Source organism: Alligator mississippiensis, chromosome 5 (genome assembly GCF_030867095.1).
Source record: "Alligator mississippiensis isolate rAllMis1 chromosome 5, rAllMis1, whole genome shotgun sequence".
In the NCBI taxonomy this organism is placed as follows: Eukaryota; Metazoa; Chordata; order Crocodylia; family Alligatoridae; genus Alligator; species Alligator mississippiensis.
In genome coordinates, this window is record NC_081828.1 from 1890941 (window position 1) to 1909773 (window position 18833).

General features: G+C 53.3%; 1 protein-coding gene across 6 annotated transcripts in view; it reads left to right on the plus strand.

Moving 5' to 3' along the window:
• The window catches only part of RNF220 (ring finger protein 220), a 226246-nt gene that overhangs the window by 197120 nt on the left and 10293 nt on the right, over positions 1-18833 (plus strand). For all 6 annotated transcript variants that reach the window (XM_059727728.1, XM_059727732.1, XM_059727729.1 and 3 more), the window contains 2 exons: positions 2393-2471; positions 17943-18051. In XM_059727728.1, coding sequence (XP_059583711.1) covers positions 2393-2471; positions 17943-18051 — 188 coding nt within the window. The remainder of the gene's footprint in view (positions 1-2392; positions 2472-17942; positions 18052-18833) is intronic.

The following is an 18833-nucleotide window of genomic DNA, read 5'->3' on the forward strand; positions in this document are numbered from 1 at the left end:
CAAGTTAAGGAAATGCAGACTAGAGGAAAGCACTGTAAGGTGGCTGGATCGTTGTGTTCAACCAGTAGTCATCAGCAGATCAATGTCAAGTTGGGAGGAGGTATCAGGTGGGCTTCCCCAGGGGTTTTGTTTAGTATCTTCATTAACGAGTTGAATGATGGGATCAAGTGCACACTAAGCAAATCTGCAGATGATACTAAGTTGGGTGGGGTGGCAGCTACTCTACTCTGGAGGGCAGAGCTAGGATCCAGAATGACTTGGATAGACTGGAGAAATGGTCTGCAGTCAATCAGATGAAACTCAGCAAGGACACGTGCAACTTCCTGCACTTGGGATGGGATAGTTTCATGTACCAATACAGCCTGGAGAATGACTGCTGGGCTGCAGGACTGCAGAGAAAGAGCTGGGGGTTACAGTGGGCCATAAGCTAAATGTGAGCCAACAGCATGCTCTGGTTGCAAAAAAGCCAACTACATCCGGGGTTGTGTGAACAGGGGTGTCTCTTGCAAACCAAGGGCAGTGATTCTCCTGTTCTGCTCAGCACTGGTGAGGCCTCACCTGTGTCCAGTTTTGGGCCCCACTTCAGGAAGGATCTGGACTGTTTGGAAAGAGTCCAGCGCAGAGCAACAACAACAATTAGTGGCCTGGGAAGCAAGACTTATGGGGAAAGGCTGAAAGAGCTCGGGTTATTTAGTCTGAAAAAGGGAAGACTAAGGGGAGTTTTGATAATAGGCTTCCAAGCCCTGAAGGGTGATGGCAGAGAGGATGGAGACGGGCTTTTCTCTGTGGCCGCAGGGGACAGGACTAGGAGCAATGACCTCAAGCTGCAGCAGGGGAAACTGAGGCTAGACATGAGGAGGAACTTTCTGACTCTGAGGGTGGTCAAGCACTGGAACAGGCTGCCTAGAGAGATGGAAAATCTCCATCCCTGGAAGTTTTCAATACCAAGTTGGACAGACACGTGTCTGGGATGGTTTAGTCAGAGTTGATCCTGCCTTGCATCTATCCAGCCCCCTGTTCAACTTTGAAGTCCCTTCCAGCCCTGCTTTCTTATGATGTTTTATTTGTCATCGCCACCCCACCAACTCGCCCTCAGTCTTCTCTTCTCCAAGCTGGGTCATGTAACCTGAACAGACTTTGTCCTGTGTCCGCATAAAGAGAGCAGCCAGATAAGTCACTTCAGTGCAAGGGGCAAAGGCCGTCCTGGTAGCAGTCAGACCCAGGCTCAGTCCCAGCTACTGGCTCCTGGTAGGAGCTGATAAAGTGAGATAGCAAACATGTTGCCTGGAAATCTGGCCTCTCTCTGTGTCTATTTGGAAGTCTGTAGGATCCTTCAATTTTTTCAAGCCTATCCAAGGTGTGTCCTGGTTTCTTTAAATGCCAGCAGCCCCATAGTAAACCAGTGGGACCATGAACACCCCACAAACCAGCTTAGCACTTCTGAGCTGTAGATCCCAAGGGCTTTACAAAGCTGGGCAAAGGAGACCATCATAGCATTGGGATATGAAGAGTCTTGCTCAAGGGCACCTAGGGATAGAACTGTGAATAAAACCCCAGCACTTGTTCCCCAGGCCTGTGCATGCTGGACCCAGACCATTGCCAGTGGGGCCAGCACACTGAAGCAGGCTTCTCTGTGTGGGTGTGGAAAGGGTGGGGAAGGGGAAGTGTAAGGACTCTGCATCCCTTTCCTGGAAGTGATCTGTCCCCCATGAGAGTCTCTCAAAGGAGTGTAAGATCTCCTGGATATCAGAGATGTTCTGGGAGTTCGGATTTACCCCCATGGCACATACCCCATCAGCAAGTTCTGGTGCCATAGCTGTAGCCAAAGAGGTGCAGGGAAATCTGGCTGAAAGTTTTGTCAAGTTGCTCTCCTGAGGCTGGCTGTGATTTCCAGGAGCCTGTGTATGCCTCCCCACGGGACCCCACAGCCACTCAGCGCGTTCTTGTGCCCTCTGGGGTGTCTCTAGCTGGGCTCTCAGCGGCAGAGACACTCAGAATCCAGAGTCCCTTTTGCCAGTCATGCCTCGTTTTCCCCCCAGCTTCCCCTGCGGGGCCCGCTTTTATCCCTGCAGGAAGCCTGCCCTGCACAGCGGCTGCATCAAACTTTTATTGAATGAATTCCTGGCTGCCACCACCAGCAAAAGCCATGTGGATCATTCAAGCATGTGTACAACAAGGGTGGCACTTGTGCCGTCTCAGAGCCCTCTGTCCTGGCCTCCAGACAGCGGCGTGTCCTGTCAGTCTCTCCTCATTCTCCAGGAATTGACACTATGATCCTATGATAAAGCAGTGACTCATTGCCCCCCTTCCCCCTCCGCGTGCCTGCACCTGCCTCCCGTTTGCATGGAGCAGATGTTCCTTTTACTAACCAGGCTGTTCCTTCCCTCCACAGAAATGCCCTCGACGAGTAACGGGGAGAGCAGTAAACAGGAGACCATGCAAAAGACCTGTAAGAACAGCGACATTGAAAAGTGAGTGCATAGTGGGCAGTCCTGCCCTCCCGGGGGTGTTGGGTGACTTCCCAGGACCCTTGCAGGGAGAAAGGGGGATATTAACTCATGGAGGAATAGTGATGGGCATCTTTTTGCCCTCCTTAATCACAGCAGCGATTACCCTGAGACAAACCCCCCACATGCTGAACAGCAGCACTGCATCGCAGCTGCTCTTAGCTCCCAGCATCACATTCAGCTGATACAGGAGGCAGGCCTGGGGTGAGGCCATCTCTTTTTTGCACTCCTCATTTGCTGGGGAAACAAACTGGCCTTCATGCCTTGGCTCGCAGAAGAGCTGCCTTCAGCACTGGGGAGGTGGGATGGGGGCGAGTTGTGTGAGCACACTGCCAGCTTTGGGATTCCTCTCTCAAAGCCTCCCAGTGTCCCATGCTTCCCTCTCTTTTCAGCCCCTTCAGTGGTACGTACCTACCCCACGCAGGGAAGGATTCTCAGCTGCCCCAGGACTCTGGCAGCCCTAGTGCCTTCGTCTGAGGGCAGAGCTGAATGCTAGTGTCCCTGTGGCTAGTCAGCATGGGTCTTTGCTTGAGGTGTCCAGGTTGCTAATATGCAGCATCCTTAGACCCCCGCATCACAAAGGATGCAAGTGTGTTGTATCCTTGAGCAGATTCAGGAGCTTGGGGTCCAGCTAGTGATGTGCATCATAGCTTATAGGGCTCTTCATCACTCCTCCACCTTTTCGCTCTCCTTTTGACCTCCATGCAGGCATTGTCACTTGGCCCTGTCCAGAACCAAGCCAAACCCTGCTGTCTGCCCTTGGACGGTGCTCTGCTTGGGCTTCCCTCCCTCCGTCCCTCATGCCCCGCTAGCCAGGGTTTCCCCATCTGCTTTAGGCTCCTATATGAGATCAGTCCTCCGTCCTTGTAAAGTCTCTCCATAGATATTTTAATTCCCTTTTTCTGAGAGCTGATGACTGCCTAAAATAAAAACGTCACCCAAAGATCAGGCAAAGGGTAAACCTGCTGCGAGTGAGGCAGGAGCGCCAAGACGGTGTTTTAAGTTGAGCTGGAATTTGTGTCTTCGTTCCCGACCCCTTTGTGATTCGGGATGAAGAAGAGCTTCAGTTTAAAACTCAGTGCCGCCTCCTCAGGGACCCGCCTCGACCTGACTGCAGCGAGCTGAGTCCCCCGTGCATTTTTGGACTCCACCAGCTAATGCACCTTTGGGACTGGCTGGGTGGGAACTGAGGGAACTCCCTCTTTGCACCTCTGTTTTAGCAGCTTTTTAAAACCTCCCGCTTTGCCTATCTCTGGGACAGGCCGTTTGCTTTATTTACGCTCCTTTAATGCTTCTCGGTGAACGGGTTCCAGCCAAGGACCGGAGACTCTTGAACCCCAAGAGATCCGTGTGATAGGAGCCCCTCTCTCAGGTCATCTGTGTCAGTGGTAGGGATACAGGCACCTGCTTGAATCCCCTCAGCATCACTCTGTTGGGCTCAGCACCCCGGGAGGCCTTGCTTGGCTCCCAGGAGAGCCCGTGGGCCTCCACCCTCCCCAGTCCGCTCCTATTGAAAATCTTTAAACGGCACAAGCCGAAAGGATTTGACATTTTCCAGAACACTTGAGCCCAAGTGATAAAATTGACACAGCTTCTTTGATCAGATTATTAAAGCTTTATCTAGTGCCTTCGCAAGGGTCCCAGCGCACTTTCCGGACAAGGCGGACAATAACTCTGCGTCGTGAAATATGTGTGGATGTCCTGCCCCATATTATCTCTGCTGCACTTCAACTTGCAGGCTTGCTGGAGCTGCCACAGAAGCGGCAAAACCCATTAGAAATTATAGGTAAAGGCTTCATGTCTTGACTCTTCCAGAGAGAAATTCCTTTCTGTAAAGAATGGGGCGAGCCAAGGCGTTTTATTTAAAGGCCTGTATTTCCATCAGGATCAGAAAGCGATATAGGAATCCTCCACCTGAAACGCTACCTCCCCTCCTTTCCTCTGAGATTTGTGTGTGATGAATAGTTTCTGTCCTGCTGGTTAAAGAGCCTGGATGCTCCGTGTGTTTGTCTGTGTAGAGGGGCTCTGTTAAATTAATTGATAACAGGGATCAGACCTAGAAGCCTACAGGAAGGGAGGGGGGAAGTTTGCACTGTCTGGCTGCTACCACTCCACCGCTGAGCCATGATATATGGTGACCCAGCCCAACAGGCTAAATTGATTCATCTCCAGTTCCTGTTTCTTAATCTGGAGCTAAATTGGTTTCATTTTTCTTGTTTTGGGCGGCGCTTGCAGCGGGCGTTCAACAGAATCACTCGGCTCAGTTGTTCATAACTTGAATTTTTGCTTTTAAACATGGGGGTTTATTGATTGGCTTGTTAAGCTCCTGGTAGCATCTGATTAGCATTTTAAGCAGCGTTTCGAAGCATGCGGTTTCTCACCTGCGGCAGCTGTGCTCCCCACTTAGAGCAGCGGGTAATGGAGTTATAGCTGATCCCGCTAATCAATCTGACTTGTACGCGACTGATGCTCCTTCTCCCCTTCCCAAAAATAAGTCTGGGCACGGAGAGTATCTTTTTAATTAACTCATACAGTACAGCATGCTGTCCTTTCTTCAGCACACCGCTCTTGTACGGTGCCCGAAAGTTCACGGGAGCTGCATCCGGGCCTCCTCCAAAGGGTCTCCAGGCTCGGCGGCTAGTGTAGGACATCGGGGAAAGGCCTCGCCAATCTCCCCACCTCCTCCACGGGTCTCTGTTCTCCCACCACCGACTTCATGCTTGCATGCTGTACATGTGAACGTCACGCGGTGCCCACATGTAAGAAGCATCATGCCGGGGGCAAACCCCTAACTCATCTCTGATGGTGGCAAAAGCAGACTACCTATGACCTTCGCCAAAAGGGCGAGAGGCGTTATAGAGGGAGAGCTTCCAACCCTCCCTGGCATCTACCGGCTTGGAGAAGCCCAAGGAAACATCCCCAACCGTTCAGTTCAGCAGCCGCGAATAGATCCATCACCCGTGAATTTATCCGGTCCCTTTCCGAACCTGCCTGTGCTCTCCGCCTCTCATCCTAGAGGGTCACCGTGGGCCCGTCCCGGCCCCGTGCATCAGGACCAAACAGCCCTGCGGGGCAGCACGTGCAACGCGCACCTCTGGCTCGCCCGGGCACGTCGCTTTGCCCCAGCCCCGGAGACCCTCGCCAGCCCCCGTCGTTTCTCATCTCCTCCGCCAGCAACAGCATTCAGCCAAGCCCGGCGCCGCGATCTCTCCCCCCTTCCCTCCCGCTCTCCAAGTCGCCCATCGCCATTTTGAAATCAAGGTTCCCCGGGGTGAAAAGCCAGCATCTTAATTCACAGTGCCAATGTTCAATTTTGCTTTCTGCCACCAAACTAGATTGCAGGCCAGCGCCGGAGTCTGGGTGAGTGGCCCGCCGGGTCACCTCGCATTTGTTTTCTTCAATTTTGTGTTGTCATAAATTCATTCCAGCCCGTTGTGGTTGATCAGTTTATCTCAGTCGGGGCAGAGAGCGCTGCTAGCATGATATATGACACGAAACATTGTAGCCAGCCTCTCCATGAATCACTCCAGCTGTTCGGTGTCACCGGGAAAGCAAACAGGCCCGGGCGGCTGAGTGTTGACGGTGATGAGCTCAGTGTGGGAAGAGACATGACGTATGAATGTTTATTTAATAATTCTCTAATATTTCCAGCGGAGTGTGGCTGCGCCTCCCGAGGTGGGGGGAGGCGGAAGGGGGAAACTCTAATCTGTTGGGGTGGACCATAAATCAGGCAGACAACATCATTAATCAGGGGCGGAATAAACCTGGGAGGAGGTGGGAACGGAGCTGCCATCGTCGGCGAGAAGGGGGCCCCCACGCGCTCTTCCTCCATAAAACAAACCTCGTCCCCCGGCGGCGCTGGGCGCTCGCAGAACGGCGAGCCGGGGCGCCCGGCTAGCTCGGCGCGCGTCGCCTCTGCCGTGGACGTCACGATTTAAGCCCGCCAAGCATTAAATCCCTTTATAATTATCTTCTTTATATAACACTTCATGCTCATCATGCTTCGCTGGCCGAGAGGCTCGTTGGGTTAAGAAGAGGGGTTTACAGAAGAATTGCCATCGTGTTTGTTTTATTTTTCACTTCTCTTCCACCCTTCCCAACCAGCTGCTCTCACAGCTCCATCTCCAGGCCGGCTCTCCGGATCGGCTGGGATGAAGCCGGCGAAGCTGGCGGTGGGGGTCAAGTGGCCGATCGCGGAGGGAAGGGGCATGACATAGCAGTGCCCCTCTCTGAGGGGCTTCGCTCCTGGCCAAACCCGGCAGGTGAGGTAGGACAAACCCAGCAGGCATGGTAGGAGCAGGGGAAGCAAAGCCAGAGGGTTTTCCTTGGCCAAGGTGGCCAGGACTACACTAATCAGCACGGTGGAAGGGAGCAGGGAGAAGACATCAGGAACTTGCACAGTCAGATAAACCCTCCATGCCCCTTCTCCACCAAGCTCGCACCATCCGCGAGCGAGGCCTGACACGCTGGAAACCCATGGCGGCCGGTCGGCGCTGGGTGCACCTGAGGCTTGCATGCGGGTGTTTTCGGGTTCGGGCTCCCCCCTGCTGATGGTATGTAGCGTGTGTATAACACGCACATTGCTCTTCAAGAGGGCCGGTGCTCCCGGTTCAGCTGATGTCCAGAACGGTCTAACCAGGGCCACAGCAGCGAGAGCGGCGTTCTGAGACCCGTGTTGTTTCTGGCCAGTAGCCGTCCCCTGCAAGTGATTTCTTAAAACCGATGGGCCAGCCGAGCTCTGTCTAGATCCCGGCGTGTTTTGGTCCCAACGAGGCAGGTTACCAGGGGGAGCTCAGAGCTCTCCGTGAGTTGGGGGTCTCTTTTACGGCAGGACTCAAGAGGCTGTCTGGCCCTCTGCTACTTGAGACCCTTCACTGTCACTCGGCTTAGCAGGGCATGATGTTTTATGAAGGAGCATAATATAAGAGATCCCAAAAGTTGTAGGCTGAAAGCTTGGGGTAGTAGCTGCGGTCCATCCATTCCCACCCCCCTCAGCCATCGCCTGGCTCTGGGGCTCCTCCTCCGGCCCCCACGACCGATCACAGCTCCAGGAAGGCTGTGTGTGTGTGTCAAAGGCGCAATTCAAGCATCTTTTGCCCTTCAAGTCTCTCTTCCCTTTTTTTTTCTTTTTCTTTCTTTTTTTTTTTTAAAGTTCCAGAAATGCTGTTAACTTTAATTTGTGGAGTTGCTTCTCGAGAGTGAAAAATCGATGGGGGGCTATCGCAGTGTGAAATTCGACTGTCACCATTGAGCTATAGAGTTAGCAAGATGTCTTAGAAGGTAAAAAATAAATCGTGGCCCAGCAAGTGCTCAGCTGTGCTATTTCAAAAGGGATATGAGGCTGATGGGCCGTTAGAGGGTATTTCAGTTAGATGGATGATGATTCCCTGTGAAATATTGGAGTTATTCCATAGGTAAGAGAAACTTTAGCTTATAAAGCGCAAACAGCTGCCTGCCAGCAGCCTAATTCTGCCCTTGGACGTGGGAACAGCTTGTCGGCAAGAGAGCTGGTTCCTAAAAGCAGCCGCTCTGATGAAGGTTACTTGACCCTGCTGTGTTTTTTGTGGTGTGCTGAGGATGTGATTGAGTGTTTTGTCCTAGACTGTAAGCTTTATGGGGCAGGGCTTTTCCTCCTCGTGTGTGTGTGTGTGGGGTGGGGGGTACCTTGCACCTAGGAGCCCTCCGAGCCTGGTATCCCATGAATAATCAAGACTAATTCTGAACTCCGGGATGATCTGTGAATTTGCACAATGTCTCAAGGCTCATTCAACCCAAGGCAGGTGGAAAGTGAAGGAGCAGGTCCCCCGGCCTCCGTCCCAAGGCATCGCTCTGCAGCCAGGGCCTGCCTCTTGAGACCTGGCTGTGCTTGCCAGGGACATCGTTTTCCAAAGGGTTCCCCATAAAATGATGCTCCGGTGCCACGTTTATCAACTCCAGGAAGTGGGAAGTGTGGACTGTTGGCTTCCTCGCTCTCCAAACCGCTATTTAATGGTGGCTGCGGCAGTGCTTAGAGGTTGCAGTCGGGGTCTCCTTTGCGCCAGGTGCTGTACAAACAAAAAGGTAGTGCTAGTCCAGAGCGTTTGTCTCAAAACTCTTGGGCTGGTAAATGAAGTATTATTGCAAAGCAAGTGACTGGGGGAAAGAGCAGGCTGGAGGAGGAAACGGCAGTGTTCGTTCCTCTCTCGGCTGCAGCGTGTTTGCAGTAACCTGCTTCTTGATGTTAGAAACACACTTGGTCTCCGTGTCTCTTCAGTGCCGGGGCCTGAACCTTGCTCCTTTGGCTTCTGACTAGGCCTTTGCTCCCTCTCTCTCTTTTCTTCTAGGATTGGGTATTTGACTAGTCAAAAATTGTAAAAAATTCCCAGTAGGTCCAAATGATACCCAGAGAAAACACAATTTTTCACATTTAGAAATGTGGCCAAAAAACCCCAATTTAAAAATCATATTTCTTTCAAGAAAACGACAAAGAAATCTAGGGGTTTTTTTGTAAAATAGCTGTAATCTTAGATCAGTCAAAAACTATGCAGTCAATCGACCGATTTGTCAACCCTTTTGTCTCTCACTTGACGGTTTTGAATCTCCTCCCCAAAAGCCACATTACCCACTTTGATGCATGGACATTTGCTCTCCATCCTTTCGAGAGCTGGTTTCTAATTTCCAGCAGTCCCCGTCCTGTCAGCTGCTGGTTTCCTTCGGCAGCTCTGGCCCGGTGCTCAGCGAGGCAGCGTCAATAAATGCATTCACTTCCTTCAGCGGCTTTATGCTGCTTTTGTCGAAGGGACCGGTTTAGCGTAAGTGATGCTAATTCCAGGCCGCTGGTTCCCCGCAGAAGGGAGCTATTGAATAACACTCGGTAACTTCAGTGTGAAAGTTCCCGGGCAGGTCACGCGGATTCTAGGAAACTACTTTGCAGATGCATTATCACGATGCCCTTGTGTAACTCCCAATCAATGACCGTTAATGGGAAGTTCTGGAAAGCTTATCAGCTGGAGGCTAAACCCCTTAGCAGGCAGCAGAGGAATTCAAGCACCGCAGTGACAGCGTGGAAACTTCCTGTTTACTGCAGCTGCTGGCGTCTGTCCGTGGGAGTCGGAAGAACTTCATTGTGCGGAGAGTGGAGGTGAGGCTCTGCCAAGATCACCTCTCGGCCCCAGGAAACCGCCAGCCTCGCTGAACTGTGGCAAGTAGAAGGCCAGTGAAAATCAACCCAGGTGCCTTTTTGAGATCCTCTCCAGGGTGCTGCGGGGTACTACGCAATGGTAGCACTGTAAGGTGTGCAGACGTGGTCAAGATCAACCCAGAAATTTCAACTAGGAATCCAGAGCATTGAAAACCTTCTGCTCTGTGATCTTCCTGAGCTCTTTGCAATGGAAGAATTGCTCGATTCGTTTCCTGTAGTCAAAGAAACAAGTGGAAACTAAGCTGGCATTTTCCAAGGGGTGCCTTGAATTTAATGAGGGGTGCCCCGAGTGTAACATGGGGTGCCTCTGATCTAAAAAAACCAGTAGAGAGCTGCATCCAGTCTGTGTCCAGTGGCACAGTCCAGCCACCCCCGTTCGTCATGGAGAGGGGTCGCCTGTTTAGGCAACAGGCCTCTGCAGCCGTTCTTCCGTCTCGAGCCAAATAGGTTCTCCTGGAGAGCAAGGTGGAGCCACAGTCGGCACGCCAGCCCCTCGCATGAGGCTGTGCTTCCAGACTCTCTGGGCTCGCCCCCCAAACCCATGGTAGAAACGCGCTTGCATCTGGGAGACGCGCGAGAGGAGAAAGGACCATCAGCGTCATGTAGGAGATGAGCTGCGTCTGGAACTAGGCCTGGGAAGTTATTTCCTCGCTGCTTCAGCAGGGAACCTCGCCGCGCCACGGCAGCCTTCCCGCGCGAGGCTCTTGCTCTTTGCAGCCAGGGCTGCTTTAGGCAAGCAGCGCGGCGGCATTTATTTTCTCTTTGGAGCAGAGGACCTAGGCTCTAAATCTGAATCAGAACGACCCATGTATTCTTTCTCCCAGCTTTCATGTAGAACTATAATTGCTCAAATGGCATATTTAGGCTTTTGGCATGCGCTCAGCCTTTCACTAGCCTCCTTTTCCAATCATTCCCAGTGGCCAGCGGGTACTACGGCTGCATCTCAACACGCTGACTCAGAGGCTTCTTGCGTTCTGAATGAGCAGTCGTGCCATCTGTCTCTGTTTTGATCCGGGCTGGGCCCATGTGTCCCGATGAAACGCTGGCCAGGAAAAAAAAAAGGAGAGAGACACGAGCCAGCTCCTGAATTTACTCTCTGCCTCTGTAAAGACATTGTCGGGCTCTCTGTTGCCGAGGCAGGGGAGGTGTGAAAGCATAATGAATTCTTCTGTCATTAAACTCTTGGGGGAATCTTTACCCAGGTCCCAACTAAACGCGGCTTACAACGCCTCCCTGCAACGGTAAGCCCCCTCAGTGATATTGCAACAGTGCGTGCAAGTGTCAGAGAAATAATTCCTCTGCGGGGAGAGCGGAGACAACGGTTCGGGTTTGCATCGAGATGAAATTTAGTCAGGAGCAACCTCCAAACTTGGCAAGCAGCTGCCGGCATTAACAACTTGTGCAAGCAAGTATAAAATCGAGGCGCTCGTGCCTCGGAGAGCCGCGGCTTCGCCAGCCTGCGCCCTCGCCTCCCACCCCGTTCCGAATTCGCGACTCAGAACACGGAAACCAGAACGTGGAACATTGCATTATTCATCACTTGGCAACCGGGAGCCAGGGCACTTCGCCAAAATAAACCATCCGCTATAATTACAGGTGAAGCAACATTCTTTAATATCTTACAATACAAAAACATACATTAATCAAGGCAAGAGGGCGCTCTCTCTGGGTTGGTTTTTTTTTTTATTCATTTTTTTTTTCCTAGAAGACAATAAATTAGCATCCGTGCCAATTCCCTCAATGCATGTGACAACTCTTGACTGGATTAGAAGACCTCCTTTATTTTAAAAGAGGGTGGATTAAAGACAGGCCCCTGAAATGAGGTTTTTAATGTAGGTGTGGGGAAGCCAGTTCCTAAACCGCTGATGTCTTGCCAAAAGGCTTTAGAGGCCAGCCTTTGAGCTGGTGCGTAGCGTTATCGCTTGGTTGACTTCAGGGCTGCTACGTGCCTTTTTACGCCAGCAAGGGATTGGCCCCTTCTGCGTTGGCTTTCCCATCCGGTGAGATGTATTCCTAGCGCAGCCTCCTGCTGCCAACATCTGCCATAAGACCAGCCATTTATTGGGTCGGACCCCAGGTCCGTCTTGCCCAGTCTCCTGTGTCACGCGGAGGCTGGAAGAGAGAGTGCCTTAAGGGCTAGGAAGATGTGACGCAGAGGCCGTGCCCCTCCTGTACTCAATAGCACGTGTCCGATCCCTTTGTGAACCTGATTAAACCATCAGCTTCCACCACGTCTGGTGGCAACGAGCTTCCCTCTGTAATTTGACGCTGGGTGAAGCACAACTTCCTTGTGTTCGTTTTAAACTTCCCGTCTACTAGTTTGGGGCTGTTGTCCCTAGTTCATTTATGACAGTGGACGTCCCTCTGCATCCAAATGCTCGCCGACATGAGAGCATTGCAGTTGTCCCTTGCAAAGACCCCCCTGTAAAACCGGCAGGGTTTCATGCCCTAATTCTGCTGTCCTGTAGGGTGGCCCCCTGTGCCCAGCCTCCCCTGTGAGCCCACCTGGCTGTGATTGCATGACTAGCTCTGGAGTTTGCACCTACTGCAGTCGCTGCCAGCAAGGTGCAAGGCAGGTGATGTTACCCTGGGGACAAAAGACCTTTTTTTTTAAACTTTAAAATCCCCAATTAGGCGGTTTTTCACTCCTTAGCCTATCTTGCCTGGTAATTTCAGTGCTCCGGGTGTAGTGTTAAATATGAGCACGGTGCAACATTACGTCGCGTCGCTCCTTTAGTCTGAGCAAACGCTCCTCCTGCTACGTGTGCACAGCTCTGGTGCCGTGCGGTGCTTTACAGGCTAATAAAGCTCAGTCTCTGCGCCAGAGGAGTGCGCGGTAGTTATGATGTAAATGGAGGGGCAGGGAAGGAGGGTTGCAGCTATGCGAGACTCCAGTGTCATTGCTTTGCTTGTTGGATCAGGATTACGTTGGATCGCACCCCCAAAACGAGCTTTCCTCACTGCAGCACAGGGGCCAGGACCATCTTTGTTTCAGATCCATTCTTTGCTCTGCCTCAGTCCTGCTGCAGCCGAGCTTTCCTTCTGGCCATCCGGTATGCATCCTGTGCAAGCTGTTAGCAGCTTCACCTCTGCCCTTAGCAAGAGCCATTGGAACATGCTTTCTGTCGGGATCATCTTCTTCTTTCATATGATTTTAGGAGCAAGAGCGATCGTCACCGTTTTAATTTCAGATTCCCCAACCAGACCAGTGCCCTGCTGGAAAGCGAGTGCTGGGATCAGGGGAAAAGATTAAAACCAATGGGAGCCAAGCTTTTCAGCAGGTGTGCCACCAATTAAGCCCACACCCACCCGGAGTGCCACTCCGATCCCTTTCCCCTGCCCAGTCTGCCGCTCTGCTTTCTGCTCCCTGCCTGGTCTGCTGCTCTGTTCCCTCCCTACCCGCTGCGTGCCACACTCATAAGCTGTGTGCCACGGTTTGGCCACCCCTGTGCCCAAGTATGTCAGGAGCACGGCGAATTCTCCTGCCAACCACCACGTTCACAGGCATATGGAAACAAAAATAAATGTATCATGGAGGGGGGAAAGAGCGGAAGGTCGGGATATCAAGTGTCAAAAGTAGCCCATGAAATTTTACGGGCGGTGCATTTAATCAGCGCTAAACGTTTTTTACAAGGTACATACAAACAGCGGCGCAGTTAAAATTTATGGAATGTTATGTACAGTGCGGCCATTTATGAAGAAGGGAAAATTTATACCCGGTCGAAATAAACAAACCGGAGGGATGTTTTATGGAGAGCACTTGACAGCCGAGCTCCTTGAGCAAAACCCCCCGGAGGCAGGTCCTGGCCGACAGCTTCGAGGTGCTTTCCCGTCGCGGAGGCTGTGGCGCTGCGGCACCCTCGGGCTTGCGCAGGGGCAGGGACTTAAATGTAGTAATGCTCTTGTTTTACGGTGTGCGAGCGGCCTGGAGCGAGTCCCCGCAGGAGTGCTGCGGCGGCTGAGTGCTGCAGGTAGGAAGGTTTTTCGCACAGCTCTGACTCCTTAGCCCGTATTGGCTGGTGGCTTCTCTCCAGAAGGGCACGCAGCTGTCATCTGGGGTGAAGTTGGCTGCTCCAGCATCAGCATTTTTCCCCCCGTCTCTGGTCAAGTATTTTGTTGATAAAGCACAATCTTCGGTCAATTGAGAGATTCCAGAGCTGCGGAATCAGAGATAATTTAATTAACGGAGTTGCTTGTGATTGCCCCCGGGGACGGCGGGTGGCAATCGCTCGATTTAATTTGGAGAAACAAAGATCGCAGGCATGCTAATGCTTGACAAATAACCCGGCTTGGTTGTCTTATGGGGAGGCCAGCTGCCTCCCCCGGGAGACTCCCAGCCCATGGAAGGAGCTTACATGGAGATTATCGTCTTCTGGGTGGCTTCTTTGTCTCTCTTTTCCCAGGACTGGAACAGAGAAGGAGTGGGCAGGTTTGGGGTTTATTAAATAGCCATGGGGCAGAGGGAAGAGAGAGGCAACAGCTTAGAGCAAGCTGCAGGAAAGGGTTTGCTGATGCTCTTCCTCGTCTTCTGCCCAGTTCCATAAATCTGTCTCCTGGCGTGCAGCCGGCACAGAAACCTCTGCTGCATTACCGTCTGGTTGACCACAAAACCCAGCGAGCAGACAACAAAGGGAGTAACTCAGAGATTCATCCTCAAAGCTGGGCCCCGGTGACTCTTTCCCCTTGCCCGCATCACCGTGGCTGTCCAGCCGCAAGGCAGTGCCTACAGTCGGGGTTTCTGGGCACGGGAACCTGCCTCTTGTAACGGAGCAAATCCCCTCCATGGTGCATGTCCGCTCTGGGGGGAAAGTGGAGAGCGTGTCATGATAATCCGCACCTGGGAGGAGTGCTTACTGGGAGAGCAACCTGCACTGTTAGCACAGGGATGGTGAAAAGTCGGGCCTGTTGGGTCCAGGCATCCCAGCAGCTCTGCAGGACAGCTGCCCCTGATCTCTCTCTGTACTGGCATTAGTGTGTCCTGGCTCTCAGTGCTCGTTACACAGGTCAAGGAACGCTGTGGTCCACACCCGGACACCCTGGCTCCGCCGTTTTGTAGCATTACCAGACCTGGCCGAGGTGCAGAGCAGGACAGCGGAAGAGCTGGGGCTGGCCCCGGAGCCTGGACCCCGTTCCAAGCACCGTCTGCTGCCAGCCCCTGCCCTCCGCGCCCAGTGGTGCTCATGACGGTGTCAAAGCATGCAATGTCGGCCTGCATCACACCCCGTCTTCCCCAGGCACACGAGTGTGAGCATGCATGGGAGGGAGCTCCGTGCTTGCCCAGCACAGGAAGAGTCCTGTCAAGCGGTGCTTATGGGATGTGGGATGGAGTGGGATGTGCTCCGAGCCAGGCACATGGGAAGTGACTCTTGTCTTTATTCCCTCCCTGGAGGTCGGTCCAGCTTCCTGTATTGGCTGATGTTTTCCCTGTTTCCCTTGACCCCATTTCCTCCACCTTTGGAAGCCGCGGCATCCCGCTTCTCCCTTTTGGTGTCACCCAGAGTTTTGCACCTGTTGTATCTGCTGCTCTCAAAATCTTGCCTATGAGACATGCAGGTGGCCAGGACCTTGCCTATCTCTGCCCAGGAGAGAGGAGCAGAGCCCCATCCCCCAGATCCATCGTCAGGGCTCATTGAGAGGGCACCTGGCAGGGAGGATTGCAGGCTTTAAAGGCGGCTGCAGCAGCTGAGCAAGGAGAGGTTGCACCGGCTAAAACTCCCTCTCCCGTGAATGCCCCCCAGCCTTGTTAATAAATGTATATTTAACAATGTCTGGAGCGTATGAAGTGATAATAACTAAATCGATACCTCCAGCATTGATTGTGCAGGATCCCTACAGCGTGACGCATGCAGCGGTGCGGTAATTTTCCAGCTAACTAGCACCCTGATCTACAGCCCTCCTATTGATTGGCCGTTGTATCAGGCAGGCTCTGAGCATTATTGCTTATGCCTCTATTCAGCCTCCTTTTTCTGATTCATTCGTTTAATACTGGACAGGCGCGATTCTCTCGGAGGCTTTCCGAAACCGGCCGATGGGGTCAGCCGCTCCGACTCCTATGAACAAGCCATTTGCTATCGCCTCCCGTTGCGGCGGCAGGGAGTTTCCCTGGCCGTTGCGGGGCAGGGACAGATGCGTTCCCTGCATCCAACCTGAGAGGCTCATCACTCAGGGCGTTAAGAGGAGCCGTGCCTCCCCGCAGGCCAATTCAGCTGCTGTTGGCGGTTTGCTCATCAGCTGCTTCTGCTGGGGGGGAACTTGGCTCATTTCAGAGCTCTCTGGTCCCCGTGGATCTCTTCCTGCCCCTCGCCGGATAGCAGAGAGCAGTCGCCTTGCTGCCAATGCACGAGGTTTCAGGGCAGCAGCACTCCAGGGGCAAAGGGAGCAAAACTCTTTTCGATTTCCAGAAGAGTTGCCAGGTCCCATCCAGACAGGACCAAGGCTTGACAGCTCCTTTGTGCAATCGCCATCCCCAAGCACCGTGGGAGCCCCGGGTTCGTTCCAGCCCCTGCTGCAGCAGCTGTTTGTGCAGAGACGAGCAGCATCGGCCAGGGGTGGAGGGGGATTGTGCGGCCGTTCCACCTCACGCAGCTCTTCACTGCAGCGGGGACCCATACCCGTCTCTGCTGCACGTCTGCCAGGCAAGCAGCCGAACACCCGGGCTGGGACATCTCGCTGAAATGGGAGAGACGCAGCAAAAACAACTCTTCCATTCTGGCGAATCAGCATTTTCTAGCAAAACCGTTCCTCCAAAAATCCCCAAGCAGTGCCAAAGCAGAAAAGGCTCCTAGGGTAAATCCGATATCTTTTATTAGACCAACTAAAATTTTAGTTGGTCTAATAAAAGATATCGGATTTACCCAAACAACCTTGTCTGCCTGTGTCCTTAGACCAATACGGCTACAACCAACACAGCTCGGCCAGTGCAAAGGATTTTGAACATGCCCTGCCTCCTTGCTGAGGACCAGGCAGGTCATTGCAGCAGGAAGGTCTGTGCCACTTGTTCGTGAAGCTCTGCTCCCTTCAAGGTCTGCATTTGTCCTCTGCCCCCACCACAGTCTTTCCAGTGCATCGCAGAGCTGCTCGCTTTGCTCACCAGACCAGGGGGTTTCCTCCTGGCCGCCGTGCCCAGGCAGCATAGCAGCGGGAGAAGCCACAGCAACGTTCCCGTCTGCCTTGGGAAGAGCCAGCACAACAGTCCCCCGTGGCTGGCTTCCAGACTGCTCTCTGCCATGTCTTACGGCCAAGGGTGGTTACATACGGGGCACACGTGCGGCCCTTTGACCCAGCCATTATGCGTTCTGGTCCCTTGTATCCACCTGCTGATGTGCTGTTTGCTGGTTTCTGTGACCCCTGCATGCAGCTAGGCCTGTGGGACCCCGACCGGGGCTTCTAGCCGTAACAGCGCTATGTATAACAACTCGGACGTTAGCAGGCAGCCGTTCTTCCAACTGTCAGATTTGATCTGGGCTTCACCAAAACCACTGTCACCTGCAAACTAAGTCTTTTTCCCAGCCCCTCTGTCAAAGTTTCCCCAGAGAGCATCAGAGGAAAAGCCTGCTTGTCTCTGACCCGAGTCGCTGCGGCTCAGCCTACTCTACTACTCTTCTCCGGCATCCCCGTTTCCCAGCCTGGCTGTCTCCGGGTGCCCCTGGTTTTTTGGGGGCCGAATGCCTCTCCATCAGGCTTGCAGAATGGCTGTCATGCTCATCCCAGCATCCACATGACGTGCAAGATAACGCTGCCCATCCAGTGTGACCCCAGGCACACAGGCAAGTGGGGATAAGCTGTTTTTATCGCTCGCTGTGGTGTGCGGTATCTGCAGCTCCCAGTTTCCTCTGCGTTCATGCCTTGCCCGTGCTAGAGGAAGGCTCAGAGCTGCATATGCTCATTTGCAACGGGGAGGGAATTGCGTTGACATAGGAAAGCCTCAGGATGATCAGGCAGAAGAGGGTGAATGGAGGTGACCGCCCACCCGTGCAGACCATGCCACCCTCTGGCTGCAGCCTGCTCCAGCCAGTATTAACCACCCACCGTCCTTTGCTCACAGGTCTTAGCTGAAGCTTTACAGCCTGGCTTCGGTAGGACTCCTATCTGGCGCAGTGGAAACCAGGCTCCTCCTTCACCCTCACATGCCAAGCTCCTTTCCTCCCAGCCTTCTCCCATCCTCCCTTGCACCCACCTTGAGGGCCGTAAATTTAACTTCTCCTGTCCCCAAGCCCCGACGGCCCACCCGCCCTGACTCCTGTCATCTTTTGCAGAATTACGGAAGACTCAGCAGTGACAACGTTCGAAGCGTTAAAGGCTCGTGTCCGTGAGTTAGAAAGGCAGCTTTCCCGTGGGGACCGCTATAAATGTCTCATTTGCATGGTGAGTAGCACTCCAGTTGTGGTAATGAATCAGAAAATGTCTTGGTCCCGAGGCCCGGTGTCTGTTGAGGTGGGGAGAATTGTCCTCATCTCCTGGAAGGGGAGCGCACCCCTGTGCCTGCCCAAGGCAGAGCCCCTCACCTCCGCCCTGAGTACATGTATGACAAGTTTCTCAGCCCACAGCTTCCCTTTTGCTGCACACGCGGTAGCTCAGGTCATCCCCACGCATCCTAGGGGCCATAAGACCTTGGCCTCTCCTCTCAGCCTAGCTGTGCAAGGCTCCCCGATGTCCAGTCTGTTAGGGAGAGCAGCCCTGGTTTGGAGGTAGGACCGTGCCCAAGTGCTTAGAAGTTGCCTGCATCCTGATGCTTCCATGTGCGGCCGTGTTGTGACTTCCCTAAAGAAGGCCTGCAGCTCCCTCTAATGGCGCAGCGTCTGCAGCTGTCCCTCTTCACAAGACTGCTTCTCCAAGCTCCTTGTGTCAGCAGAAGGAAGGTTAAGAGCTTATGCAGGGCAGCCCCATGCACTCTCGGCTGGCAGCAGATGAGCAGGTCTCCCAAGGCACGCTGTCACTTGCTGAGGCCATTTGTCAAGGCAGGAGAGGGAACGTGCACTGGCCATGGTGACATTCCCTTGAAGCCGTGTGGCGTGCGCAGCCACGCAGGCGTGCCTGGCAGCGTGGCGTGAGCACGCCTGCACAGCCACGCATGCCATGCAGCTTAGAGGGAACGCTGGCGGGGAAGTCGCTCCAGCAGGGCAGATAGCTGGGATTAGGGTTAACCT